Source organism: Centruroides sculpturatus, unplaced genomic scaffold, assembly GCF_000671375.1.
Source record: "Centruroides sculpturatus isolate CEXI.00-Female unplaced genomic scaffold, Cexi_2.0 scaffold99, whole genome shotgun sequence".
NCBI lineage: Eukaryota > Metazoa > Arthropoda > Arachnida > Scorpiones > Buthidae > Centruroides > Centruroides sculpturatus.
In genome coordinates, this window is record NW_019384321.1 from 616,960 (window position 1) to 632,387 (window position 15,428).

The 15,428-nt window shown below is 31.2% G+C and overlaps 1 protein-coding gene and 1 non-coding gene across 2 annotated transcripts in view; both read left to right on the forward strand.

The window, feature by feature from the left end:
• The first annotated feature begins 1,155 nt into the window (after window positions 1–1,155).
• Window positions 1,156–1,228, forward strand: Trnaa-ugc. Its single transcript has one exon. It is a non-coding gene; the product is annotated as a tRNA-Ala (tRNA).
• A 1,240-nt stretch (window positions 1,229–2,468) lies between these two features.
• Window positions 2,469–15,428, forward strand: part of LOC111625716 (neurexin-4-like) — a 103,057-nt gene continuing 90,097 nt past the window's right edge. The window contains exons 1-2 of the mRNA XM_023368944.1: window positions 2,469–2,761; window positions 11,339–11,431. Of these exons, the coding sequence (XP_023224712.1) occupies window positions 2,698–2,761; window positions 11,339–11,431 (157 nt within the window). The 5' untranslated portion in view covers window positions 2,469–2,697. The remainder of the gene's footprint in view (window positions 2,762–11,338; window positions 11,432–15,428) is intronic.

Sequence of the window (15,428 nt, forward strand, 5' to 3'; positions counted from 1 at the left end):
AAAATTATATTTATATTAATAATGTCTCCAAAGTTCAGAGAATTTTTCGCAAAAAAAAAAATAATTTATCAGGAAGCACGCGAGCACCATTCCATGACAAGCTCCACGACGAAAACAAGCTTAAGCAATGGCGTAGTCGAACGGTGCACACTCGGTAAGTAATCCTACAACTTTTTGTTTATAGCATAGTTTATATGGATTATTCCCAAAAAATTATACATATTTTGGAAATGTTGAGTCAAATTAGTCTAGAATCGATTAAATAATTTTATGGAAAACAACCTTTCAAGCAGCCATAGTCCGTAAACTGTATACGTGCCGGACTGTGATTGGCTCATGTATTTAAGGACTCGTAGAAAATGAAAATGAATTTTATAAAACCGAGTGGACTCCGTCTCCGCTTAATGGTGGTGACCAGACCCTAAACACCGGAGTTCGATCGGGGATTCGCGCCTCACTCAGACGAGCTGGCAGCGGGAGTTTTTTCCGGATTTTTCTCCTTGCCAATAACGCCTGAATAGGGTCCCTATTCAGGCGTCCGGGAGGACTTGGAGCTTCCCCCAAGTCCTCCCGGAAGGCATTCTATCTCCCTTTCTCGCGGGGGTCGTCTCTTATAAGCCCTGGCTTTGGTCACTTCATGACCTCTCTCCTGCCTTCTCGGATTGGTCATCTTCGATAAGACCGCCTCTTCGGTCGCTGTGCAATCGGCCCACTGTTTCTTCCGGAGTGAAAGGCTACGAGCTGCAGCACTCCTTTATTAAAGGTTGAAGTGAAGTGAAGTGAATTTCATAAAAACCGGAACGTATCTACCGTCTTATAGGGGGGTCGACTGTAATATATTTCATGTGTAGATATAATGGGCTTTATAATAGTCCATACTTTTTTAATCACACCAAATAACCTACTATTTAGTGCTAGAGATAGGCCTATTATTCTTATTATAACTTTCAGCATGCCCAAGAATTTTGGCCAGGATTCACCCTTGCTTTCCCCCGTTCCTCGAACGCGACCACAATTTGAAAAATTCTAAGTTTTACACCGAGACCGCATCGCTCAGCCGAAAACACGAAGATAATCGATCGCAACTGTGAAAACGTTACTTGGCAAGCAGACAATGAATGAATGCAAACGAGCCGTAAAGGCATTTTGAACGTCGGGGACGTAGCTCAGATGGTAGAGCGCTCGCTTTGCATGCGAGAGGTACCGAGATCGATACTCGGCGTCTCCATTTAATGGAGTTTTTTTTTTTTTGTTTTTGCTGTATGTTTCGTCACACGTGGAAACGTGGTACTCACGTATTGTACCGACTATGAATTTCGGACAGACATTTTGATGAACCAAAAAGTTTTAAAGTTGCAAAACGGAATTTTTTCCATCCAAGATGTATGACAGAGTGAAATTTTGTTTAAATTTCAAAGAGTATTATTTGATAACTTTAGCAAAAATTTGAAAAGTATTTCGAGAATTCGATCACATCGTTTTATCCAAACTGGATGTAATGAGAATGGGCAGACTATTTTAGAAAAATAATTAGATCGAAAGATTTTTGTTAAAGTTAATATAAACATATAAAGCTGCTTGGCAAACAAACAATAGGCGAAGAAATTTTTTGAAAAACCTACAATGATACAGTCACAGTTTCGAACGCAAGGAATTACTCCTTTCTGAAATCCAGTTCGGTTTGTTTGCGCAAATGAAATCTATATGCAAGCAGTTTTGCAATATTTATACAGGCGAAAATCACTTCGTTAAATATTTCTCTGAGATTCAAAGACCATTTTCAGCTGATTTGTCGAAATCACGCAGTTCCGAAAAGTGTACTGATAATTTGGCAAATTACTCAATGCTGGAGAATAATTTGCGACCAAAACATTACTGCCCAACATTTACAAATATGTACATTACTTACCACCGTCGTCTTAATGTTTTAATGGTAGACTGCAGACTTGTGTATGTGTTATGGTCGGTTTGATGTGCTTTAATTTCCGATGCAACTGAGCGGCAGAGTCTGTACGTAGTTAGTTAGGAGAATGATCTTTAAAAAATATATTTTGAAAAGCGCTTTTATTGAGATTGGGGATGAGATCACTCCCGCCATAAACGTCACTACAATTTGGTTATGTTTATCTGGTTTCAGAATGGGGCAACATGGGAGTGGAGTCGCGCTCCTAAAGCATCGTTATAATGCATTGTCATCGGACTTCTTATGTCCAGTCCCAAAGCCAGGAATTAATCGTTGAAGGGCTAGAGGGGCAATCTAAAAAACTTTGATATTTATCTTTTTCTCAGCCAGTACTAGGCTAGTTTTTATTTCATAAAAATCCATCATGGTGGGATCGACGTTGAAAGATATTGCCCAATATCGTCCATTTTAGCCATTTAAACGTGTTCGATAAACGGACAAACGTCGTACGTCCAGGCCCGCTCTCTAGCGTTAGAAATTTCTGTTACAAGATGACGCGCCAACGTTAATTTTAAAACTGCCAAAGATTAGAATAAAATTATCGACGAAGAATAAAGACGTAGAAGCGAAGGAAAAAGAATCGAAAATTGTTTTCGACCGGAATTCGAAAGTAAACGGCCGAGACGTTCCATACGGGATACGTATAGCACGTGTCGCCTTCCACCAATCAGAAGGAAATAAATTTTGGGTGGGATAAACGCGGTTATTAGGGTTCGACGTTCCGTGATGAGAAAATGGAGAAGGACGTAATATTTTTATTCCTAATTATATCTTTATTATTTACGTCCGTTAAAGCAGGTGAGTCCAATGTTAATCGAATAAACAGTTTGGTAAAATCATTTCGGTATCGAATTCGTATCGATTTTAACGTCGGGGCGTGTAAGGTTAAGTCGTCGTAATGGTCTATGGGCGCTGTCCCTTTCTCCATCCGATCGTTATTCCGATCGATACCAATGGAAACTGTCGAATTTACTCATTTTCTCCATAGCAATGTATAAGGACTCCGTCTTCGTCGGTCGTCTCCGGTTCGAATCGCATGTTTTTATGTTAAGAAGAAACGGACGATCGATATCGATCGCCTTCCGGTGAGCGCCTTTTGTAAATCCCCTACCTGTGACATATTCCGAGTTTTTACCATGTTGTTGTTCTCGCCGCGTCCTAATTCGACCTTTCCCATCTTGTAAGCCGACCCCACGTTAACAAATGTCACACGCATCCCATAATTGTCGTAAGGATGTTCGTAATAATCGCGCTTCGATAATAAATTTACAAATTTATTCGAGTATACGGGAAATTTTCAGAGAATGACTAATATAATAATGGGGAAGAAAAAACAAACAAATGACATATTAGTACAATGTTTATTTTATTATTTTTTTAATTCTATGTTCTGGCGTAATATGATAAATCTATCTGAAGGTTCAAAGAACTGAAAATATTTTAAAATCCTTTATTCAAAATGAAGTGTCTTTGGTATTGTTAAATACGTCGAAAATGAATATTTTAAAAAAGTTTGAAAACGATATTCGAACACGTTAACTTGTGCGTTTTAAAGTTGATTTCGGCCCGTGCCGGTGCGGTCTTGGGTGAACATTTGACGGACACGTGTTCCTTAAATTGCCTCCTGTCAAAAAAGTACTGCCGAAAATTTAAAGGCGGAGAAAATTAGAATTGTGTACGAAAACGTTTAAAAATTAAATATTTTCCTTGTTTCGAGGAATGGTTAAATATGCTTTCTTGGTGTGGCTGTGCCGACGACATAAAGTTGTGTTATGCATATTCTGGGATGTTTGACAAATTCGAAGATTGTGGTTTGCCGTTTGTCTAGAGAAACTTCTCGAACTTTAGCATTCTTTTTTGGTCAGATTGTGTGTGACTCGGGGATGTGAGGAAGACTATCTTGCAAAAATTTACTTTTAGAACCTGTTTGTTTTTTTTCTTTTTCTTTTTGTTTTTTTTGGTGTTTTCTGTATGAAGATACCAATTATTTCTTATACAAATAAAATCTCTCTTGAAATTTGTTTTGTATAAATCAATTTGATAAAATATTGCAAATTTTTAATAACTCTTTTAGTTGCATTAATAAGTGCTGTGAATAAAAGTCAGTATCTGTTAATCAGGATATCCTTCTTTACAAATCTTGTTGATTGTGTTCTTAGACTTAGTACAGTACAATGTTGAACCCTAACTACATAGTTTAATGATAATGTCAGTTTATTTTGAATTTTTATACATTAATAGAATTGTGTTGTCCTGAGAAAACATTGGATGCATGTTCACAGGGTGTTGGGTGCCTGCACATTGGACACTTGGGACATGTCTTCCCCTTTGTTATTGGGTTGCCTTTTTCTTAATTCCCAAGGGAGATCTAAAATTTCATTTTATTTTTAAAATATTTTTATCACAGAAAATTTTCTACTGATGACAAAATTAAAATAAAAATATTTGTTAGTAAACAAAAATTTGTTATAGAGGGTCGTGATTGTTTGCTCAATGTGGTACCGGTACCACTGTATTTGATTAACATTATTTTGATATACATGGTAGCATTGAGGAATTAATCAAGGGATCCATGTGTGTGTGTATATTTTACATGTGTGTGTGTATATTACACTATATTTTATACTGTAATACCTGGTAATACTGTAATATTTTATACTGTATACCCTGGGTGCTAACACCAGCACCTCAAGTTTGTACTGCCACTGTGGAGATGTCACTGTCTATGAAGTTTTGTATGAGCAAAGTGCAACTTTATGGCGTGGTATTTGCAAAATGGCTTAAATGCATCACAATGACCTGTATATTTGTAATTACAGTATTGCAGAAAAACTGTGCAAGAAGTAATTTTATTTGTTTTCTGACCAATGTACAATACTGTACATAGTCTAAAGTCCAACCTAGATGTTAACAAAGTACAAAGGTTTTGTCCTGCTGAAAAAAGTATTAGGGTGGTATCCTGGTACACTCTGGCACAATTACAGCACTAGTTTAGACAAGATTTGTCATAATCTCTTTGTAAACAGTTGTAAAAAATATTAAAATAATTGAGATATATTTCTTACAGCTTCTGTCAAATGATGTGTTAAATTGTTAATACATGTTTTAATTAATCATATATTAGTAATACTAGAGAAATTATCTGCTGATATGTTTATAATAAATTAGAGTTCTTTATAAATATCTGTGATATCAATTGTTTGAGTATGTATTATAAAAAGATCATAAAGATTAAGATATATAAAAGGATGATGGATAGGTGTTTTATATTATTTAGTTTGTATTGCTGTTACACAATTTCTTTTTGAATATTTAAAATTTGTAATGCAATTGAATTTTCTTCATTACTATAAAATGTCTGTAAAGACTGGACTTGTATTCATTTAAATGGTATCTATATGTCATGTAAACACCATTTAAATGGACTCATACAGGAATAACTGCTGCTATTACTTGAGTCCTGACTGTTATTTTATATAAAATTATTTATTAGAAAAATTGAATTTGTGAGAATGTACTGTGTTCTTACTACTTACGGCATAAAAAAGGATAACAAATATAAAAGTTTTTAATTAATTAAAAAAAACACTGATTACTTTGCACCATTTGGTTTTTTGTTTCTGAAGTAAGCATTTGTTTTGTGTTCTAAAGATTTCCATACCTGCTGAGTTTATACAAATCAATAGAATATTAATAATGTAATGATTGATTTAATGTATTAGTGATAGGTAGTGATAAATATGGAAGAAAAATAGAATTGAAACATTCAGTTTACTACATTTATTCTTATATGACTGATAGACAATACAATGCTTGAGAATTTAAAAACATGATTTAAGAGCATGCTTGAAGAAGAATTAATAAACAAAAATACAGTAGAGTCTCGTATAACGTGCGGGATTCATTACGCATTATAGGAAATTGTGTTATCAAAACCTGCATTATCTCATGATTTATGAATGTTTAAACCTTGGCCTATAAGTTGAAAAAAAAAAGTATGCCTATGATTGACAAAATTCAAGGGTGTTGCTTGCTTTATTTGCACATTGTATGGGACTCTACTGTAATTCAGACAAAATATTTGTTAAAACAATATTGGGGAAAAATTTTCTGTATCATTTTAGCTAATTTTACTAAAAAAGTTGTAGCAAACTTTTAGATGCATTTCTCATTTGTGAGGCTGTTCAGAAAAATGAAAATACATTGTTTAAATATTTGTTTATTCTTGTAGATACGGTACATTATTACACTACCAATGTAACCATAAATCTATTGTTACAACCCGTAAGTATCATACGTTATTGAACAAATCTTGGGTTTGATTCACACCAGGCAAAAAATGCTGAATGAAAATCAAATTTCCATCTTGCTGGGGCCATTTATGGAGATGTTTGACAACATGATGCTGACATTTTTTACATCAAGACAGTTTCTAATTGGAGTTTTTGTTAATTTCATCTCATTGAAACCTCTTTCACACTCAACAGTGTGCACTGAGCGTGAAAGAAGAAATTCAATAACTGTTGCCATCCCACTGGCATTGGGTTTGCTTGACTGGCAATTTCAAATTGAGGACAGCAGTCAACAAAAATATTTAAGTGTCGTCAAAATTTATATTTTAAACAAAATTATATTTTGATTGAAAAATATTATATAAAATTATTTTTAATATTTAGTATGTTTACTTATAATTATAAAATGCTAGAATGACACCTTTAAATTGTTTTAGAAAAAGTATTTATTTGTTTAAACAAATGCTTTTTTCTTTTTACAGGTCTGTGTCAGGTTTAACAAGAAGATTGAACTGTTTAAGAAGACAGCTTGAATCTTTTTGTGAAACCTGATGCAGACCTATGAAAAGGGGTTGAAATGTTCTTTTATAGAAATTAAAGTCTTGCTGAAAAAGTATTTAAGGTGATATTCAAACTAAATTAGTTTTAGCTTATATACAGTAGAAGTGTTTTTTAATGATAAAACGACTTTCCCATTATAACTATGAAAGTGGTGGTGTAATACGTTAAATTTTCAAACTCAATTTGCACGAATCTAAGTAAAAATAATTGTTCACATTATGTTTACTGCCATTTTGAGTTATAACAACTTATTTTTCAAGATGAATCAATCTAGGCATTTGTTGATTCTACTTTTCCTCGAATAAATACATGCAATTGTACATTTAGGAAAACCTGGCTCGATTGAATGAATTCAAAACTTGGTTAACTTGTGATGGTGATATTTGTTCAGCTTGTTGCATCATTTGCTGAACTTCATTTAGTGTTAAATTTGATGGAATTACAGCATTTACAAGGCATACCGTTTGCAAGAAGTATTAAAAAAGAAGTGCATCTTCTCATTTATATTTTCCCTCTCTTGGTGGTTTTGTCAGCCAATAAAACAGTTTTTAAAGATTGTGACCTTAGATGATACGATGGAATAGTTTTTTGAGTAAAAGGAAATTAGTTGTAATTTTGTTGAGGGTAGTGTTGCAATATTAACTTTATCTGAAATAAGATTACAAATTTATTTTGTAGTACATAATATAAGCATGTGTATTCACATATAAATGGATAATTTTCGGGTTTCTGTCAGAAGATTGATTTTGAATTTCCCAATCTTAAGCTTGATGTTTATTAAACACTTGGAAAATATTAGTTTTTTAGCAAAATGAGCCAAGAAAGTTGTTGCTAAATCTAGATTCCTGTAGTGTTTTAGCAAAAAAACTAGCAACATCTGAAACTCTAATACAAATACATTGTAATCATTAAAATTTTATGATATTTTTGGTTTTAAGAACAGCCTAAATTCTCTCCAGCATTTCCAATCAAGATTTGAATAACATCATGACCAATTGGTAGAGATGTACATGACTTATCAAACTGTAATGGAGCCAAGGAAATAGAGATGACATCAAAAAAAGAAGACTAATTTTACTCGTCTAATGCATTTCATTCTTCACTAAACCCTCTTCAGCCACTATTACATGAATACATATACCTACAACAACTGAAGAGAAGCACAAAGCTTCAAGTGCATTTTGCAAAAAAATGGATAAGTAAAGTTTGTTGGTCAATAAAAAGATGATTTGAAAAAAAACCATTACATTGCTAATCTTCATCTTGAAGACAATACAACATGGTTCTACATTAAAAATAAAATAATTAGTTTAAAACTCAAATATAATTTTTAAATTCAGTATTTACAACAGTAAAATTTTATTAGTATATATTAAAAAATTACCATTAGCCTATTCAAAATCTCAGTTAACTTGATTAGAGAAAAGAACCTAGTACAAGAAAACATCTTAATCAGTGCCAAATCAATTAATCACTTCCAGTTCAATAGCTACACATTTACCAGCAGAAGTGAAGACTAACTTGCTGTGTCTTCACTTCTTCACTTCATAGGGTTCATATGGAGATTTCAGTCTCGTGGGCTATGTTCTTTGATTGGCCTTGCTATGTCAGTTTGAGAGTTACCTTTTATATATTGTTAATTTGCATATTGAACATGCTTAAAAATATAAAATGTTTATTAACTTGTGTATCTGCTAATATCTGGTTACAAAAATATACTAGAATATTATTTAATAATTTAGCTGTATTTAAACCCTAAATTAGTGGGATACAATTCCATTGATTATTTTTATTAGTGTGAAATTATGAAAATTAAATGAAGCTCTACTTGGGAATGGTTGTGATAGCAATTGAGGTTTAACATAATTCAATCGCTAAAACTCAAAATAACTGAAACAAAAAGCAAAATAAGTAAGTAAATAAATTTAACTATTAATAAAAATTTTGTCTTTTATTGAAAAATGGCATAAGAGTCATTGTTAGAAAAGGCATTCAGGAATTGATAGAAGTGAGAAACATCAGTGATGTAATAATAAAAATAAGAGTGAAATTTGTGAGAGGAGTTAATGATTTTATCCAGATTTATGCCTCACAAACAGACAGCTAAGAAGAATTGTTGGTAGAGGTCCTAAGGGAAATAGAAGAAGTAATTGAAGACAAAGTCGTAATTATGGGTGATCTAAATGCACAGGTATGGAAGGAAAGAAGTAGAGTGAAAGAAATTACGGGCCCATTTGGATATGGCAACAGAAACAAGAAAGGGATTGATTGATTTTCATGTGAATGAAATGGGATGCTAGTCAGAAATATCTCGTTTAGGAAGAACAATTCACAAAAGATAACTTGATATGGGTGGGGTGAAAGGAGAACAAAGACTATGATTAATTACTTTGTGATTGAAAAGCTGAGCCACAGAGACTTTTTGGATGTGAAAGCAGATCTAAATGAAGCTTTTGATGAAAACCGTAGATTGGTCATTGCAAGGATTAGTGTTGGAGCAAGAGCAAAAATGAAGAAAGTAAGGGAAAGGAAAATAAAGACTACTTATGGAAAAGAGTTGGAAATACAACACTTAGTAATGACTAACATGTGCTTTCTCAATATCTATAAAAGTCTCCCAAGACAGATGATGTGGGAGGCCCTAGAGAGTAAAGGCATCTCAGCAAAAATTATAAGTTAGATACAAGCAATGTATACCACAGGCCTAAGTTGTTTCAAAACAGAAGTTGGGAAAACATAGTGGCTTGAAGTAATGACATGACCTCGACAAGGAAGTGTTTTGTCTCTACTTCTGTTTATAACTACAAAGGATGAAATCCATAAGAATGTAAAAAAAGCTTAATGGGAAGAAGTCAAGAGCTTGGCTAATTGCAAATGACATGATACTGATGGAAGACACAGAGGAAGTTTAATATCAACTGGATGTGTGGAACAAGGAGCTAAAGAAATGGGGGATAAAGGTAAGCTGAAAGAGAAGCAAGACAGTGGCTATGTCAAGGAGAACTCAGGAGGTGAGAGGGAAAATCAAACCAAATGGAAAATTACTAGAAAATATTGACGGCTTTAGATACCTGGGAACAGAAATATCAAAGGGTGGAAAGTTAAAAGAAATAAGTAGAAGAATACAGCAAGCAGAGTATGAGAACTTTGATCTGGAAAACAGAAGAGCCACAAAAATGTAAGGAGATGCTTTATCAATTGTACTTTCTCCCAATATTGACTTATGGGGTTTCAGCATGGATTACCTTATGGAGAGGAGACAAAAGATCCTGGCATTAGAAATTCCTCAGGAGCATACTGAGCAAGATCAAAAGAGATAGAATAACAAATGAAGAAATAAGGAAAAGAACAGTAATGGAAAATTTGGAGAAGATAGAACAAATTAGACTGAAATGATTTGAACATACAAGAGAATGGAAGAAAATAGAATACCAAAGTTGGTGTTGGAGAAGATGGAGAAGAGAAGACCTAGAGGAAAACTCAGGAAGTGGTGGATGGACAAGATAGTTGAAGATCTAAGAAAAAGGACTAATGATGTAACAGTGGTGTTTGCAGAGGAATGGCAGAAAGATAGAAAAAGATGAATTTTGAATTTATTTTTAAAATAATAAAATTCTAATATTTTATTTAATTTTATTTAGGTGAATGCAATACTCCAACCCAGGCTTCACTGGATAAGGGCAGAGAAGAAGGCGGCTTAACACATTTTATGTTTCTATAAGTCTAAGTAGTTTTGAGATCACATTTAATTAAGTCAAAATGTAAGATCCAGAGTTTTATTTCATGTCAAATTCAGTGTGCTTTCTTTGCTTTCATAAGAAAATTGAGGATTGTTATTATATGGAACTGTGTCTTTGATTGTTAAAATTTTGAATTTTATGTTGTACAGAAGTATATTGTGCCTGAAGTAATGATCTTATTCTTAAATACAAATTGACTGATCAAATTTTAGCATCTTGAAATTGTTATTTGGAAATTTAAAAATGTAATGATCATATCTGTGAGTTATTACTAGTCAGATTTATGAATTTTTATATATATCTTTATTTGGAACTAAACATTTATACCATATACATGTTACTGTAAAGTTTGAATAGCATGTTGACATTCCTTTGCTATTGGTGACAAGTTAATTTGGTAGTGATAAATTTATAAGTCAAGAATTTTAAATAATTTTATTAGATATAGAATACCTTATTTATTCTAATAGTAATTATATTGTTTATAATGTTTTAGTATATAGGTATACTGTATTTATTGTAATAGAGGATGTCCTAATACTAAAATATAGCATTTACATTTTCAATAGTTACATAAATTTTATATATATGTTTTTTATATACTTATTTTTAATGTTTATTATCATTATCATACAATTACAATTAACTTTAAACTTTTTAATGAATCCACAAGTTTTTTGAACCTGTTTACTAGTAATGCTTTATCACAATTTAAGCAATAATACTATAGAAATTAATTTTTAAAATAATAAAATTCTAATATTTTAATTAATTTTATTTAGGTGAATGCAATACTCCATTATTAGACAATGCAAAGTTGACAGCTACTTCTGAAGCAGATGTAGATCGTAGTGCTGATAAAGGAATATTACATGGTTAGTATTAAGCAAAATAAATATATCTTCTTTGACAATCTTTTGTGCATGTAATAAAAAATAATAATAATAATAAAATAGTTGATATTTCAGTAAAAATTTGATAAAGTGATTCCTTGATTATTGTTTGAATTTCAAATTTTTCTGATAAATTAATCAATTATTTTATTTCAGAATAAGATATATTTGTTTTTGAAATTGCAGGTTATTTTAATTATTTTTACTGAACTATTTGGATATGTTGTAAGCTTTATTTACAAATTGCTATTCAATTTTCTTTAAATTTGATTAGATTTATATAATAAATTTGTTGAAAATGAGGAGACAGATTTTGTTTGTTTTCATCAAAGCTGTAAATTGTCAAAATTTAAAAGCCACTAAACAATTCTTATCTAATTATATAACAAATGGATAAAGGCAATTTGTGTTTTAAGCTAAAGCAAATCTGACATTTTCTTCATCTGAATTTATTGTAATCTTGATATATGAAATTCACTTTAACACATTTCTACTAACACAATTAAAAATATAGAAGAAATTAAATCATCTTCACATTTCTGTCACTTAATGATTAATTGGTAGAGGAGCTAATTAGTATAATTAATGATGAGAAACGATTAATTGGTACATCTCTAGTTAGTACTTGCTATGTCCCAAGCGAAAAATCTGGTTGATGTCCAATGAAATTCCTTAACTGGGATATGCATGAAGCCCATCATGTTTCTAAGTTAATTGTCTTGTAGAGTTTCTATTGATGTTACCTCATAAGGATGGCATATTGGCTGTCGGGTGTCTAACAATTTTTAACTTAAATATGGTTTTGTGACAATTGAAATTAGAAAAATGAAGAAATGTTTTTCCCCCTTTTTTTTTCACTTAAAATGTTCTTGAAAAGCCCAAAATCTTTGTAATGAGTCATAAATTTTTAGGTTACAAAACAATTGTTGATTTTTGAGACTTTTTAAAATAAAGATAAACATTGTTGTGAATAAATCTCATAATGAGATTGTTTGCTGAAAAAAGTTCAAAAGAACATTTTTAAAATGTAAACAAATGTAGCATTCCTGTCTATTGAACTATAGACTAAAATTAAAAATAATATAAAATTATATGAACTTTGTATTGATATTATATTTATGGTATATTTGAATTTTATATTTTGGGAGTATCGCTTGCTCTTTACACATGATAAAATGACAAAACAAAGTAAAATATTAATTTCTTAATGTAGAAAGTATATTTTCAGATTCAAAGCATTCAACATTAAATTTTATATAAATATTTGACATAAATCACTTTGATGAAATATATTTTTCAATATAGAATGAAGTATTGTGTTTTCTGATGTATAAGATGTTTTGATATATAGGATGCCATTGTTTTTCATGAACATTTTTTAAGAAAAAATTACTGAAAAGTTATAGATTGTTGATCAATTTTATATTTTTTTCTTAATACATAATTCTTTTATACAGATATTCTCTGAATATATTTTCAGTCAATGTATTATCATATATCAAACACACAGCTGGATTCCTTTATTGGACTATTGAGGCAAAATTATTACTAAGTAATTTGGCAAGAGGTAGACAGTCAGGCTGCCATCTGTTGTTAAATGAAATAATTATAAATTAATTTAACTTTAGAATATTCTGGAAGAAAAGATTGATTCAAAGTAGGATTTAAACCCACAACTGCTGCTTACTGTGCAGATGCATTGTCAGTTATGCTATCCAGCCCTCTATTTGATTTTTACTTCCAGACTAGTTAATTAAGTAATTAGTCTGGAAATGGGAATCAGATGGAGATCTGCATGGTAAATAGAAATTACAGGTTTGAGTCCCGCTCTGGTTTGATCTTTTCTTTCAGAATATTTTAAAATTAAATGAAATTTATTTATAATTGTTAAATTTAATAAGAGATGGTTATCAAACTGTCTATCTTCTGCCAAATTACATAGTAATCATTTAGCCTTAATAGCCCAATAAAGGAAACCAGCTGTTCATTTGATGTATGATAATAAATTGACTGAAAACAAATTTAGAAAATTTTTGTTTTACACAAAAATTCTCCAAATTTGTTTTCTCAAAAATCTACTGTGAATATAGGATTACGGTAATGATTTTAATCTTTATCTGTATCTTCTTAGCTGGACCAAATTTTCTGAAAGGTCTTCTGTATTTGAATCAGAATCACTGCTTTCTTTAGAAAGTAAATCATTTTCAGTGCTATCAAGGGCATTCTTAATTGCTTCTTAAATGACTTAATTAATAACCTTTTCGTTGCATTCTATGAAGTGTTAACTCATATACAAACATCTGAAATTTCAACCTTCAGCATATAAGATGCATTCTGGTTTTGAGATGAATTTTAGGGGAAGTTAGGAAATACATTGGGAAATATGGTAATTCATTTCAAATTTTGAATTCAATTCTAAGTTTAATCTTTGAATTTGAAAACACTTATTTAATGTTAGTTTCTATTAATATATTGAAATTTGGATTTTGATTTTATTAATTAACTAGAATATTAGGATAATATTTTTTTCATTTGGGAATAAATACTGGGAAATATGAATTTTTACATTTAAAATACAATTTGGTGCAAAAGTCTTGCAATACTTTATAAAAACATATTTTTTGATTTTGAATCCATTTTGAAAATATAATGTATCATTTTTGAACACAAGTTTGTAAGGAATTTATAACTTTTTTACAGAATTAAAGTAGCATTGTTTTACAAATGGGTGGGCTGACAGAAATTGCAAAGCTAACATAAACATTTTTTATTTCTTGTTAACTACAAGAAACTTTTTAAATCAGGAAAAAGAAAAACTATAAAACTGGAATTCATTAAAGTTTTTACATGTTGTTAATCAGCATTTGATATGTTTGAAGATATACAAATAATATTTAATTGGGAAGCCTTTACTTTTAATTACTAAAGCACATCTTCTGGGTATACTACTAACAAGCTTTTTCAAGCTCTTCCTCTAATATTAGATGATACCAGCATGGAATTAGTTTCACTTAACTGTACTTTATATGCTTGATTCTTTGTATTCATCTTCTGTTTCAGTTTCATCCAAAAGACTTTGATCCAAAGGATTAAGATCTAAGATTGTGCATATATTGGGCAGCACTTTCAACAATATGCAGCTTATGCACTCCCATGAGCTGAGATGCATCCTCAGATGCTAATGGCAATAGGATACTGTTTTGAATAGTTTTGATCCTGTCATTCTTTTGTATTGGACAAAAGTTGCTTCTTTGGATATCAAAGAGATTGCTATTTTATCACTCCGGATGATCTTACATCACTGATTCCTAATCTATTATCCTTCAACTGTACACCTGCTGTAAACACTTGGCCCTCTGTTTTTTTTTTTTTTTATTANATTGACATTATGTTTAAGATTTTGAATCTTGAATACTTTTTAATATTCATAGATTTAAATATAAAAATTCACAGATGGTATTTGTCCATCTCTAATTTGTACTTGTAAGTTGTAACCATATTATATAACATATATAGTATAATCTTGGTAATCTGACATATATTGGACTGGAATACTGTCAGTTAAGGAGATTGCCAGATTATTGGAAGTAAGGTGAATTGAATAGCGCACAAAGAAAGTTAACAGTGTAGAGTTAACTATTAATGTTGCAGTAAAACAGAAGATGGGCTACTGAACAAAACATCTGATTGTGTTGTTGCTGTTAATTATTATTGCGAAGTTGGTGGATTTCCACTAAATGTAGTGGAAAATTTCAAGGGACTAATTTTTTATTTATACTGTATTTTGTTATAAGAAACTGCATCTTTTTTAAACAGCATAAAATGAAAAGCCTAACAATATTTAATAGCATACCCAAGGCCAGACTAAATATCATGTTACTTAATGTCACTCATGTCATTTAATGGAAAGGTGTTCAAATTTATTGGGAACTGGAATTTGAACTAGTGGAAAGTATGTGTGACTTATTGCCAGAGCCAG